Consider the following 14,943-nt stretch of genomic DNA (forward strand, 5'->3'; position numbering starts at 1 on the left):
AGAAGAATCAAAATAATAATGCATTGCTTCTCTTAAAGAAAATTGAGTACTTTAGTTGTAAGAGAAATATGCAATAAGAACAAATATATAATTCATGTTGTTTACCCTAATCTTATTAAATACTTCCTTATAATATATGCAACATTTAACTATAATGAAGAATTATGCGAGCATTTTGTCAACAAGATTCACGATCTTTCCTTATGTTGATCCAAGCATCTTCTTGCAAAAGTGCATGAATAAATGTTTTCCTGCAACAATGCGGGAATAAATGTTTTCCTGCAACAGTGTAGGAATAAATGTTTTTCTGCAAAAGTGCAGGAATCTGTCTCATATAATATTCAAAGGAAATTATGAGTATATGTTAAGTTAAGTTAACCAGAATTCTTGCTCAACAATTATTTCACCATTGCATTCTAGAAATAAACTTTTTTATGCATCAATGAGATCAGGGTATATCTTTGTAGGAATAAATAAGAGACGCAGTTAAAACATTCACCATTTACTTTAGTTCAGCCTTTATGAAAATATATCCAAAAGACTTGATATTAAACTTAAATAACCACAGTAGTAAAATAAGGCTTTTGGAACGAAATTGAAAATGAAATGACTGAAAGAAGAGCCATGAAAATAAATTTCAAAATTATCTAAGATCACACTCACACCAAGTAAACTAAAATGCAGCAAATGAAAATTAAGAGGTTTGGGGCAACGGACTGGCTCGTGGGCCCAACCATCCAGCTCATTACCCTTTCAAAAATTTAAATCACAATCTTAGAACATTATAGAGAAACAAAATTACTCAGAAATGATTGCCAAATAAACTAATTTCAAAGTAGAAAGTAGAATTCAGAATTTAATGCCAAGGAAATTCATTTCAGAAATCTTGTTATAGATTCATTAAATAATGTAGCGCTGGCTCCAATGGTCCCCTCCAGGGATCATCGCACTAGTACACAGCTCCTCCTTCCCTACACAACAAGATCTAATTCCATGTTCTACAAATGAAACACACTTTGCAAACTACAACTACCATCCTCCCCGCACCTACGTAGCTCCTCTCTTTTATATTGGTTTTTACATGATAGTTTCTTTGGCAAATAACATTGGGATTGAATCCAAACTGATATTCATCAATAGAATATCGGTACAACCATTTATCCATTGAAGGAATGAAGATCTAGCACGAATTTGCCAAGTCTGGCCATTTTCTACACTTCTGGAAAAATTGGTTTTTTTAACGAAATGCCTCCAAAGAATTTTGTGTATCTCCAAAAGCATTACGAATTTCAGAAAATTGTTTGGAGGAAATTTAGCTTGTTATATTTTCAATAATAACCTCCCTTATAATTTTCTAGTTCATATCCATTACCTAAGAAATCATGCTTGAAAATGTCTGTTTGAAATCTCAGATGTTAAAATTCTAGAAAAATAGTTTATTTTTAGAAAACTGCCTCAAAGACCATTATGTAACTTTTAGACCATTGTGAATTTTAGAAATAAGTTTGAGACTTTGTCAATTTCCTATACTAGGACCAAAACCCATGTTCTAGAATTTCTTCATTTTCCTTCACGTGCATGGAAAACGAGGCAGAAGTTGGTAGTTTGGAAACTGCTGCGAATTTGGGGCTGAGGCTTTAATTATTGCCTAAACATAAATCTGTATGACATAGGTGTATATTGCCTTATGTGGAAGTGTTCAAAAACCATTTTGAACAAAAACCTCTTTCATATTTCCCTATAGATGTGTCAATGTATGAAAACCCCAAATTAGTGCAAGCATGTTGGTGCAGGGAGAGCTGGTGCAGGAATGTTGGTGCAGGCACAACTGGTATAGGAACTGCTGCTAAAGGAATTTTAACACCTACCACAAAAGAGCTGACATTAATAATATTTTCACATTAAATTAACAAAACAAGAAGAGTTGAGCCTAAATAACGATTTTTTTGAGCCGATGAAACTCGATCGGGAGAGAGCAAGGTCGGCGACACGACATTAGGGTTTCTGAGCTAACCTGCAACGGCAGGACCTGTGCACAGAGGCCATCAGATCCAAAAGTGGCAGAGAAGCACACCTAAGCCCGTAGGTCTTGGCAGGCGGGTACGATGAACCCCCACCAGGGGGAAGGAGGGGTGCCTCCTCCAACAAATGACAATCAACAAGGGCATTTAGCGGGTTCTGAAAGGGAACAGGAGCACAATGATGGAGGTACAGACAAAACTCAGCAGAAGCAGACTGATCAAGCACAACAAGACAAGCTGAAAGTAAGTTCGTCCACATGCAAGCCAGTAGCTACGTACAGGCCAAAAGTGGAGCTACCCAGTCATCGAATCAATGCCAGAATTCAATATATGAGAGATCATGCTCTCATAGGCAAATTTATTGGAATATGGCCAAATGAGAAAGCGTTGAGAGCCTGGATTAATGTTAAATGGCATCCAAAATGCCACATCACCTTGCATCTAGGGCCGAAAGGGTTTTTCACCGCAGTCTTCAACTGCTTGGAAGACAAAAACAGAGTTTTTGAAGGAGGGCCATACTTCTTTAACTCTGTTGGGCTCTTCCTAAGAGAATGGATTGAAAGATTCAACCCTGATAAGGAAGATCTAAGTTGGGCACCGGTCTGGATCAGGCTGTACTCGCTGCCATGGGAATATTGGGAAGAGGAGTCTCTAAAAGCTATCGGTAAAGTTCTGGGCGACTTCGTCAAGGTAGCAGAAGACACAAAGACGCAGAGATATACCTCATATGCACAGATTTGCGTATATATGTACCTGAAACAACCTCTGCCTGATACGGTAAGTCTCGTTCATGAAGATGTCGAATGGAATCAGTTAATTTATTATGAGCATGTACCCTTTAGGTGCAGGAAATGTCATGACCTAGGACACCTTTGCAGAGATTGCCCTTTAAACAGTAAACCCTTGGTTCAAGCTGACCAGGAAAATTTAGCGTCAGATGGCTTCACTAAGGTGACAAATCGTAGAAGAGGAAACAAAAAATTAGTAGAACCTACTAAGATAACCCCAGGGGATCAATCAAAACCCTCTACCAGCAACAGCTTTGCAGCTCTGGCCACTGAAGATTTGCAGGATCAGGAAAATCTAACCTCCAATAAAAAAGGATCTAACCAGGAAAAGACCGAAGGATCTCATTCGAAAGAGGGGGATAAGGATGCTGAACAAGAAGGTTATAAGATCCAGACCGCTTCAAAAACCTGGAGCCTCCCTGAAATGGAGATAGATGGCACAAACCCTAGTACAGGAAAAGAGAAGGAAGGAGAGGGAAGTCATCACGAACCTCAAATCATGGAGGAGGATACGGAATCAATAGACATCGGCGAGCTAGACATACTGGGCCTAGAAAAAGCATGCAAAACAGGTAATTTTGACAAAATACCTGAAAGAAAAGTGGACAATCTAATGGCAGTCCTCAACAAAGATAAAAAAAATACTCACTAGGGGTTCAAATCGGCAGTCAATGGGATGGGAAATTCATCACCAAAGACAACAAAAAAAGAGGAAGGAAAACTGCTTTAGAGAGAACCATCAAGATTGGAGAAGTATTGGTAGATTCGGGCAGATATGCCAAGTTATCCAAGTATTTCAACACCAACCCCAAACCTTCCCAATGAAGTTGATATCATGGAATATTAGAGGGCTTAATTGCCCAAGGAAAGGAAGACTTTTAAAAAATATGTTAATGGAGGAAAAACCAACAATACTATTTTTGCAAGAGACAAAATGTACTTCGACAGTCTTGGAAAAGATAGTAGCAAAGGCCTCGCCAGGTGGGCTAGTCATAGCCGTTGATGCTCAGGGAGCCTCAGGAGGACTTGCAGTGCTCTGGGATGCAAGGATGATACAACTAGTTAACATACATGCAAACAAAAATTTCATTCAAGCTATCTTTCATATAATTGGAACCAATATCTATGGACACATAACAAATGTGTATTTTCCTCAAGAAACCCAGCATAAGGTTGAGATCCTAGAAGCTTTAACGCAACTTAATGCAGAGAGGAAATACCCGCTATGGGTTTCAGGCGGAGACTACAATATGATCGCATCAATGGAGGAAAAGAAGGGAGGACGCTGCAGAATAAACAGGGATGGATCCATATTAAAAGACTTCATTCAAAACAATTGGTTGATATACCTTCCCACAAACAATGGCCTCTACACCTGGAACAACAAAAGGGCAGTTCCAATGCAAATAGCTTCGCATCTTGATCGCTTTTTTATCTCTGATAATGCAGTGCATATAGGGGGAGAATTTACAGCCTCCATCCTTCCTTTTTCAGGTTCTGATCACTGGCCCATAGCCCTTCACTGGAATCAGCCTGGTAGCAACATAAGACGACCCTTTCGGTTTGAGGCTTTCTGGTTGACTCATCCGGACTTCCATGAATTTATTAGGACAACTTGGAAAAATTTCAATCCAATGGATGGAACAAAAATGTCAATATTCCAAAGGAAGCTGAAGCACCTCAAAGAGGAGATAAAACGCTGGAATAAATCCATTTTCGGCAACATTTTCAAAGCGAAGGAAATCCTCATTCAAGAAATGAAAGACATACAGCAAAGAATGATCTCTGAAGGACGTTCTGAAGAGCTAGCCTAGAAAGAGCAGGCTACAGAAAACAAAATCCTTGAAAGAGACCTACAGGAGGAAACTCTCTGGAGGCAAAAATCGAGAGTTAGATGGCTGAAGGAGGGTGAAAAGAATACGAAATTCTTTCACAAAACCACAGTCCAAAGAAGAATGATCAATCAAATCTCTTATGTCAATAATGAGCAAGGCACCAAAATAGAAACCCACGAAGGAATAGAACAGGAATTCCTCAACTACTTCAAGAAGATGAATCAAGAACCCAACATAAACAGAACAGAGGCCATTGATAAAATTATCAGACATATACCCAGATTAATTACGGATGATCACAACACTCTTCTTCTCAAGCCTATAAGTCTATAGGAGGTTGAGACTGCGGTGAATCAACTAAAAGCAGGGAAAGCGCCAGGACCAGACGGATTTACTTCAAACTTCTTTCAGCACTTTTGGGATCTAATCAAATGGGAAGTTTGGCAGGTAGTGGAAGAATCGCGAACTCTAAGATGGATGTATCCAGGTCTGAATGCAACATTCATTGCATTAATCCCCAAAGCAAAGGAATCCAATACCCCAAATAAGTACAAAACAATAGGTTTGTGCAACATCATATACAAGATTGTCTCCAAGGTCATAGCTTCGAGATTGAAGACCATGCTTCCCCTCATCATATCTCCGGAACAATCTAGTTACGTAGAAGGAAGACAGATCATGGATGGGATCATTTTAACCCATGAAATAATCCACTCTCTCAAGCAATCAAAAAAACCAGGTATGATGCTCAAATTCAACTTGCTCTTTCCTCAAAACTTCAAAAACTAAAAATTCTAAAGTTGGAAGGCATGGACACTCTAAGATGGGGATATGAGGAAAAGGGTACCTTCACTACCAAGGAAGCCTATAAAATCATTATCAGAAACAGAGTAATCAAAGACAAATTATGGGACAATATATGGAACCCGCCCATATGGCCGAAGGTTTCTACATTTCTGTGGCTTCTCTCACACAATAGAATTCTCACATGGGACAACCTTAGGAAAAGGAACTTCTCTGGTCCATCTATATGTCTCAACTAAAAATAGGAAGAGGAATCAGCATTACATCTTATGCAAACCTGCTCGCTTGGAAGGAAATTGTGGGAAAAGGTTATATTCCGTTGTCGGAAGGATGGTAGAGTGATGGGGGATATTAAAAGCACCCTTCGCAACTGGAGCCAAAAGCCATATCAAAGCAAAGTTTTAAACACACTTTGGCAAATCATACCGGGATTACTGATGTGGAATATCTGGAAGGAGAGAAATAGACGGATCTTCAAAGATCAATCAATGACAATTGAGCAGATATGGAATGGGTTGCACAATAACATCAAAGAAACTCTATCTATTAAAGGTTGGTCTCAAGAGGACTTTCCATCCCTCCCACCGGAACGAGCTATATGGGATAACTGGCAGATGCAATTACAGAGTCTGACCTCATCTAACTAAAATTCCTCCAGACATCAAGAGACTACATTCAGCTGGACTCCGCCGCCAATCAATGTCTTTCAACTCAACTTTGATGGTGCATCGAAAGGAAATTCTGGGAGAACGGGATTTGGTGGAGTCATCAGAAATTACCAGGGTACTCCTCTCATCACTTTTTTTGGCTCAATCGGTTGGAATACTAATAATGCAGCGGAATTGGAAGGATTATGGAAAGGGCTCAATCTAGCGCAGAATCAAGGGTTCCTTCCTCTGATAGTGGAAGGGGACTCCCAAATCATCATTAATATGGCCTCAAAACTTCAACAGGGATCCCCGGTCCACAAGGTCAGCAGCAGCTGGAGAATGGCCACCCGACTTGAGCATCTACAACAATGGCTAAGTCACAATCAAGCTATCTCCTTCAAACATATCAGAAGGGAAGGGAACAAATTGGCAGATTTTCTTGCTAACTTAGGAGTGGAAAGTGGGAAGGAATACTTTGAAGGATCACTACATGGCACAGCTTCTGAGAACCAACTTTCTACTTTCCATTCTATATTAACAAGAGATATGCAGACGAGGGAAGAATCACACCCAGATACTGGTGTCTTTAATAGTTGTTAAAGCCTATGCATGCGCAGCCGGCAACTGGCAAGCTCACACGCAAGGCAAGTCGGTAGAAGGCTGGTAATTAATCGTCATAAATGCAGACACAAGCTCGATGTACGCAGCTGGAGGTTAACAAGATGGCGCGCATTCTCCAGGCTTCACTTGTTCTGGTTCTTGCCGGAAGCATCGCTGTATGTCCGATCTTTGCTAGTAGAGGTCTTCGCTGGTGGACTCGGTTTCAAAATCTCAGTGTAATCCAGAGAATTAGGAAATCTTCTTGGTCTCTTAACAATTCTCAGCTGGTTAGTCTCAGGAATACAACCCTGAATCTCTTCGATAGTGTTGGGCGCTCTTCGTCAATTTCTGCCTTTTGTGTCTGGTGTTTCAGGTCTGTCTTTGGCATTTTCTCTATAAGGCCTCTGGTCTCTGTCCCTGCTGTAGGTGTCTGGTTGGGGAATTGGGTTCACTCAGTCGGGGATGGGAATGGTCTGGTAGCTGGGTCTATCGCACGTAAGCTTAGAGTCTGTGTCTTTCATATTTCAATCTGGTTCTCCCTTTGGGGCCTATCAGTCTGTCAGTGGTTCTTCCCTTACCCTTCGTCCCTTAGTTTCATCACTCTGTTGCTATTCTCGATTATGGCCCGTCGTCGAGGCATTCCCAGGCGTGGGAGAAATTCGGGGTCCAGGGGAGGGCCGCGGGGGCGTGGGAGAAATTCGGGGTCCAGGGGAGGGCCGCGGGGGCGTGGGAGCTCTGCACCTCGCCGTATTACACCATTAGCCACTGCCTCGCCTTCCTCTCTGCCCTCAGAGGATTCTGGTCCCTCCCTTAATAGCTCTCTTCATACATCCAGGTTCAAATTCAAAAGCAGGCTCAACAGACCGCTCATCTCTGCCATAATCACGGTCATCTTCTCGGAGGAAGAAGACGAGGCTGCCAGCTTAGACGAAGACCCCAAGGAACAGTCTTCTGCTCAGAATGCCAGTGCCTCTCAGAGCAGTTTGGCGGAGGCTGTCCTCAAGGTTTCTGCTGAGGTGCACGAAGAGGACAATCAGGAAGAGGCTGACACTCAACGGAACTCCCCTCAGGAGCAAATCATTGCTTGTGAGTCAGGGCACCTTTACGAAAGTGTCCTGTACCTGGTGCCTCCGCCGGATGGCAAGTTGATGGAAGTCGAAGACGAGGTGATGGTTACCTGGGAGCGCTTACCGGACCAGGTCAATGATAATGATGCTGGTGAGCACAAGCAGGTCTAATTCCATTAGCCTTCAGCTTCAGGTCGGTTTATCAGTTTTGGGTTTCAGGATCTTGTGGTTATTCTCAGTGCGCATGGTATCTCATGGACTTTATTTTGGATTTCCTTTTTGTAATAGGATAGTATTCAGTAGTATGGCAGCTCTCTATGAAGAGTTATGCACTGTTCAGCTTCATCTCTATATAGGTTTGTCCAGGGTTTAAAGTTATGACTACCATTTTTGTAAGCAGAAGGAACAGCAATATCTGCACAGGTTTTTTGATAGAGGGCTGGCTACGGTCCCCTCAGAGGTTCAAACCTCTTTGTACATATTTTTTCTCCTTTTAATCCAATAGAATAGCCTTTACATAGAAAAAAAAAAACAAAACAAGAAGAGTTCATAGATCAACAACCATCAGCTCTAAATGCCTCTAAATGATAACTTAATAATGCGTAAAATGAATAATAATGATTACAAACACTTAGTATAGACATAAAATTATTCAGGTAAATCATGAAAATTTGGACAAAATGGAGGCTCAACACTCCCCCATGCTAACCTTCTTGCATGGCCTCATACAAGCCAAACCATAGGACCATAAAAGCATGGAAGTAGGCAGGGGAAATGTTTTAAAGATCAAATTATGATTTCCAAAAAAAGTGTCAACAAAAAAAATATTAGCAAGGAAATATGAAGATATCATGGTATGTCATCATTTAAAGTATTCATCAAGTCTGGAACATCACTATTACAGTTCCAACTAAAACCATGTTACATCCCTTATGAAAGTATCGAGTGCAGGAATGATAAAATTACAACAAGATCAAGTATAGGAAAGCAATGCTTTTTACCATAAATTATGGAAAACGAATATTGCACCTTTATGATAGACATCACATACCTGTTGTCCTATTTCAATTGAATTCCCTGCTTGTCATAGATTTCAGAGCTCTTATTTTTGTCCAGAGTCTTATTAACAATCATGATAAAAATCAAATCTTTGTTGAAAAGGTGCAATTTCAAGAAAATTACCATAAGATTCCTTCACCTAATACAACAATCCTATACCTACATCACATAGTGCTTATTTAGAGGCAACCACAAACAATAGACATTGTTTTCCATCAACACCTTGTGAGTAATCATCGCTGAGTAATTCATCACTCTAAATACCATAAAAAAATTAAGTGAGTTATGATACCAGAAAAGGGAGATAAAAATAGAACAAAATGACACCTTCCTGGACCGATCAACAAATTGAACACTCTAAATTTATTGTCATGCAGATGCGAAAGTAAATTTCTCCTTAATCCAGTACAAAGAATTACCTTCACGAAGGGTACCGCATCATTAAAGATTCCTATTTTTTGAAAGATAGAATTCAAAGCATCATGCTCAAAGAATCTTAAAATGTCGGGCGGTATAAATGAAAGATTTACACCAACATTTAATTTGTCAATCCATGTAAGTAAACTTAGAGGCATAGGACAATATATCCTAGAATAAGACCTCAGGGATATGTTAAATAAAAACCAAACTCTTGCAAGATTTACACCAAACATTTAATGTTGGTGTAAATCTTGCATTTATACTGCCCGACATTTTGGCGTCGTTGCTGGGGAAGTAAACTTAGAGGCGTAGCACAATATATGCCAAAATACGACCTCAGGGATCTGTTAAATAAAAACCAAACTCTTGAAATAAATTCAAAAGGGGCATCATTTAGGAAAAAAAACAAGACTCTTTAAAGCAAAGTAAACACACTCCAGGAATCTACTTCTGGCTCCTCTTCTGGGTTGAGTTGACTCCTGTAATAAGTCTTCCTCAATTGTCTAGGGGACAAGGGAACGTAGGCCCCATTCAAAAGAAATTGATTCAATAAATAAAGAATGTGAAACCTCTTAAAACATTATTGCTATGTTGCAAACATGAATTTAAACTTGAAATCACACAACAACTTCATTCCAACTAATCTAAGGAAATAATTTAATGCTTTAAGAAGAATCAAAATAATAATGCACTTCTTCTCTTAAAGAAAATTTAGTACTTTAGTTGTAAGAGAAATATGCAATAAGAACAAATATATAACTCATGTTGTTTACCATGATCTTAATAAATAATTCCTTATAACATATGCAACACTTAACTATAATGAAGAATTATGTGAGCGTTTTGTTAACAAGATTCACAATATTTCCTTATGCTCATCCAAGCATCTTCCTGCAAAAGTGTAGGAATAAATTTTTTCCTGCAATAGTGCAGGAATAAATATTTTTTTGCAAAAGTTCAGGAATAAATGCTTTTCTGCAAAAGTGCAAGAATCTGTCTCATATAATATTCAAAGGAAATTATGAATATATGTTAAGTTAATTTAACCAGAATTCTTGCTCAATAATTATTTCACCATTGCATTCTGGAAATAAACTTTGTTATGCATTAATGAGATCAAGGTAGATCTTTGTAAGAATAAATAAGAGACATAGTTAAAACATTCACTGTTTACTTTAGTTCAGCCTTTATGAAAATACATCCAAAAGAATTGATATTAAACCTAAATAACCACGGTAGTAAAATAAAGCTTTTGGAATGAAACTGAAAATGAAATGACTGAAATAAGAACTATGAAATGAAATTGCGAAATTATCTAAGATCACACTCACACCAAGCAAACTAAAATGCAGCAAATGAAAGTTAAGAGGTTTGGGGCAACGAACTGGCTGGTGGGCCCAACCATCGAGCTCGTTTCCCTTGCAAAAATTTAAATCAAAATCATAGAACATGATAGAAAAACAAAATTACTCAGAAGTGATCGCCAAATAAACTCATTTTAGAGTAGAAACCAGAATTCAGAATTTAATGCCAAGGAAATTCATTTCAGAAGTCTTGTTACAGATTCATTAAATAATGCAGCGTTGGCTCCAATGGTCCCCTTCAGGGATCATCCCTCTGGTGCACAACTCCTCCTTCCTACACAACAAGATCTAATTCCCTGTTCTACAAATGAAATACAATTTACAAACTACAACTGTCATCCTCCCCACACCTATGTAGCTCCTCTCTTTTATATTGGTTTTTACATGATTGTTTCTTTAATAAATAACATGGGGATTGAATCCCAACTGATATTCATCAATAGAATATCAGTACAACCATTTACCCATTGAAGGAATGAAGATATGGCACGAATTTGCCAAGTCTGGCAGCTTTTTACACTTTTGTAAAAATTGGTTTTTTTAACAAAATGCCTCCAAAGAATTATGTGTATCTCCTTAACCATTACAAATTTCTAAAAAATGTTTGGAGGAAATCTAGCTTGTTATATTTTAAACAATAACCTCTCTCATAATTTTCTGGTTCAGATCGATTGCCTCGGAAATTGTGCCTGAAAATGACTGTTTGAAATCTGAGATTCTAAAATTCTTGAAAAACAGTTTATTTTTAGAAAACTACCTCAAACACCGTTATGTAACTTTTAAAACATTACTAATTTTAGAAATGGGTTTGAGGCTTTGTCAGTTTTCTATATTGGGACCAAAACCCATGTTCTATAATTTCTTCATTCGCGTTCACGTGCATGGAAAACGATGCAGAAGTTGGCAGTTTGGAAACTGCTGCGAATTTGGGGCTGGGGCATTAATTATTTCCCAAACATAAATTCGTACGACCTGGGTGTATATTAGCTTATGTGGAAGTGTTCAAACACCATTTTGAATTAAAACCTCTTTCATATTTCCCTATATATGTGTCAATGTATGAAAGCCCCAAATTAGTGCAGACATGTTGGTGCAGGTGTCTAGTCAATTTAATGTCTTAAATTTCTCTACATAAATTATCAATCCGGGTATCGTAAACTGATGAAGTGTGGTGCACCATATGTGCTTAGTTAACCTTTCTCTTACTTCGTTGTTTTATAGTTTATGTTGTTTTCTTTTTTGGATTTTGTTCTTGTTGGTTTTCTAAAGTGTTTAATGCAAATGGAAATCCTATTCTAAGGTCTTAAGAATACTTTTAAAGGACAAGTATGGATAAAGATTTCAAGACAAGGCCTATGTCCCTAATGGTAACTTCCAAAACTTAGCACTTCAAAAGAACTTAAAACATGTTATTGATGGAATTAGTATTTAAACAAAAGTGTAAATGTACAGCTAGTTCAATCAAAATAAAATGCAATAACCAAACAATGAGCTAGTGACTATGATGCAGGCTAGGCCTGCAAATAACCAGGATCTTTTCCATACATTCATATACAAGCATACGCCTCAAACTTTTCCTCAATACACGGCAATTTCATCATCTATATGAAAGCTTCTTTGTTACAAAAAACCATGGTTATGAAGCCATTATTAATACACACCATCCCAAATTTCCTTCTTAACTATCATTCCAACTCATATACTTTCATTCTTATAACGCCAGAGTTAAATCAAAACTCAAAGAAAAGGATGCGCTCTGCTATCATTTCCATTCAACATCAATGCTCAAATATGACTTATAACTGAGTTCAATAAACAATACCAATATCATTTGCATGCACAAATTTACCTGTTTCAACCAGTCAAAGCACCAAATATATGTGAACCCTTTCTCTTACAGCGTACCCAGTGATACACAAGTATTTCCTTCCAATATTTACAGTTGATTCAATCAGATTTGAATATCGAAATCTGGCAATTTTTCTGTTCAGACTATCATCTTCCACGATTTCACTCTGCAATTATCATCATTGTAGATCGATCCTGCTCGACTTCTTTGTTGATTTTTCTGCATTAAAACTTAGAGTTGCTAACTATATGTGCGCTCCTGACAGCCTCTTATGCTCGGCGGATTCAATGCTATAAAAACTATGCGTTTTAACATGCGGAGCTCTCATGCAATTCTTTAAAGGAATTATTCGGCTGGCGATTCACACAACATATATACTACCTTATATATACACATAGCATCATGTATTCCTGAGGGATGTTCTTACCTTCGATTACTTTTAATCTCTGCGACAGTCGTATATGAACATTCCTTACCACGCCTCTGCATATACATGCCTTTTCTCTTTTAATTAGATGCAACTTGTTGCCGCCCTCAATTACGTTCTGTTCGTTGGCATATGTATAACGGATGCCCTTTTTAAGCCAAGACTGTTTCCTCACTTCTCAACACATAGCAGGTGTCTTCAAAGGTTAATACTCCGGTGCACATCAACACAAACAACCGGCCTTCAATAATTATAACCGCGCTTATATGTATACAACGACCAGCAATATACATAATTATATAAAGTTTACCATATATGTAAATGCAGGCCTCCCGTGTACGCAACACTAGGCTGTATATACATAACAGTTGCATTGGTAATTGAGCATCGGATGAATATAAAAAAAGACGAACCTTCAATCAATCCTGCGTATACACTGCCTTACGCCCTCAATACAGTTCCATTCAAACTATCACCGCAAGCAAACATGTAAAATATAATCCGCAGAGAATGTATGTCTTCTAAGCACCGACTGGCAATTATAAACAAGACTTGTGCATATATATATTGCACCTCTGTTCCAGTGATACATGCCTGTTGCCAATTATACTAAATTGCTTCCCACTTATGGAATCTGGTTAGGCTGTTACGCTATGATTAAAATTGCCGTGGCTCCGCCTCTGCGCCTCGTAGGTATTAAATTAAGTCGGTATCAATTCTCTGGACTTATCACAGCAATTTCATATGGAATTAAAGACTATTAATTACAGAATCGGAATTCAATTAAACCTCTAAACACTGTCCGCCAAAAGTAAACAAATTATTCAACACACTCAGGTTATTATGCCAGGTACAGAGCCATATCTCGGAGTTAATTAAGCACAAACACATCCATATCAATTGAATTCAATCACTCATATTTACATAAACCAAGCATACATAACAGCTATATTCATGGCCAGATATGCAAATTCATGGCCCTTTTACAAACTAAAGGCTTACAGCCTTGCTGATCAAGCCTGTTCTCAATCAACTTCTCTCACAATCTCTCATATATTTTTCCTCAAAAAGCCCTCCTAATTATACAATTTAAAAAAATCATTTAATTAAAGGCTCAATCCCTTCAATTCCTCAACAACTCGTAAATTTCTCAACATCCCTAAAGGATAGATCTTTATCCCTAAAATCCTTCAACTAATTAAATTTCCTCATATCCTTTTATTAATAAAAAGATATTTACATAAATCCTCACCTTCTCCTATCTAATTCAAATTAATTAATAAAATATTAAAAATCATCACACCCCATATTTACAAATTAATATTATCACACCCTATATTTACAAATGGAGAAAAAGGTCTTGATGCTCCTGCATCAGACTCGCCATGTAAGAAAATTCATGACCACCTGGTCATAAGTCTGGATATCTCCTCCTGGATCCCAAATTTTATTTTGTAATCCTTCCGTGCTTGTCGATTGCTTCACTGCTGTTGTCATCTGTTGTTGTCTTCCAGGTTTCCATATTTTGTGTTGTAGTGCTCCACCTGCTCTGCTCTTGCAATCCTTCATTGTCATTCTCTTGTTTTCGTTCCTTTTCTTTCTTTCGACTGTCTTTCTCTGGAATGTTTTTACCATTAACCTTCTTATCAACTCAATTTCTCTGTCCAGTATGCCCTCTGTTTGCTGATTGTTTCCATCCCTTGATTGCTGAATTCTCATTCTTGCTTGCTCTTCACTTGTTTTGATCACCTTTTCTGATGCTGCTACTGTAAATGTTGCCTCACATGTTGCTCTAGCTGTTAATATGAATGTTGCGGCCTCCCAAACTTCCTTTCCCTCTACAACATTCCTTTGCTCGTCACCTGCAATTTCATCTTGATTATCATTTATGACAACTGCTTTGTCATCCTTCATCAGCAATCTATCCTGGACATTCATCCTCTGTTCTTCCAATTTCCTCCTTTGAAAATCCATTTCTCTATATAACTCAATGATTTTACTTGGAGTGGATTTCGGAAATTTTACACGATCTTCCATTTCCTCACATGGTCTTTCTTCT

The 14,943-nt window shown here is 38.3% G+C and overlaps 1 protein-coding gene across 1 annotated transcript; it reads left to right on the forward strand.

The window, feature by feature from the left end:
• Positions 1-2,105: 2,105 nt before the first annotated feature.
• LOC149191885 (uncharacterized) lies at positions 2,106-4,623 on the forward strand. The gene is made up of 2 exons (XM_089406768.1): positions 2,106-3,381; positions 3,758-4,623. Exons 1-2 carry the CDS (start codon positions 2,106-2,108, stop codon positions 4,621-4,623), a joined length of 2,142 nt encoding a protein of 713 aa, XP_089262894.1.
• Positions 4,624-14,943: the final 10,320 nt, after the last annotated feature.

This window comes from Pinus tabuliformis, chromosome 2_2, assembly GCF_031772625.1.
Source record: "Pinus tabuliformis cultivar Carrire ecotype Pingquan chromosome 2_2, CPIR1, whole genome shotgun sequence".
In the NCBI taxonomy this organism is placed as follows: Eukaryota; Viridiplantae; Streptophyta; class Pinopsida; order Pinales; family Pinaceae; genus Pinus; species Pinus tabuliformis.

Coding starts and splice junctions, on each gene's coding strand:
- LOC149191885 (XM_089406768.1), top strand. CDS start 2,106: ATGAACCCCCACCAGGGGGAAGGAGGGGTGCCTCCTCCAACAAATGAC. Junction 3,382..3,757: donor AGAAAAAGCATGCAAAACAG/GTAATTTTGACA, acceptor GTACTTCGACAG/TCTTGGAAAAGATAGTAGCA.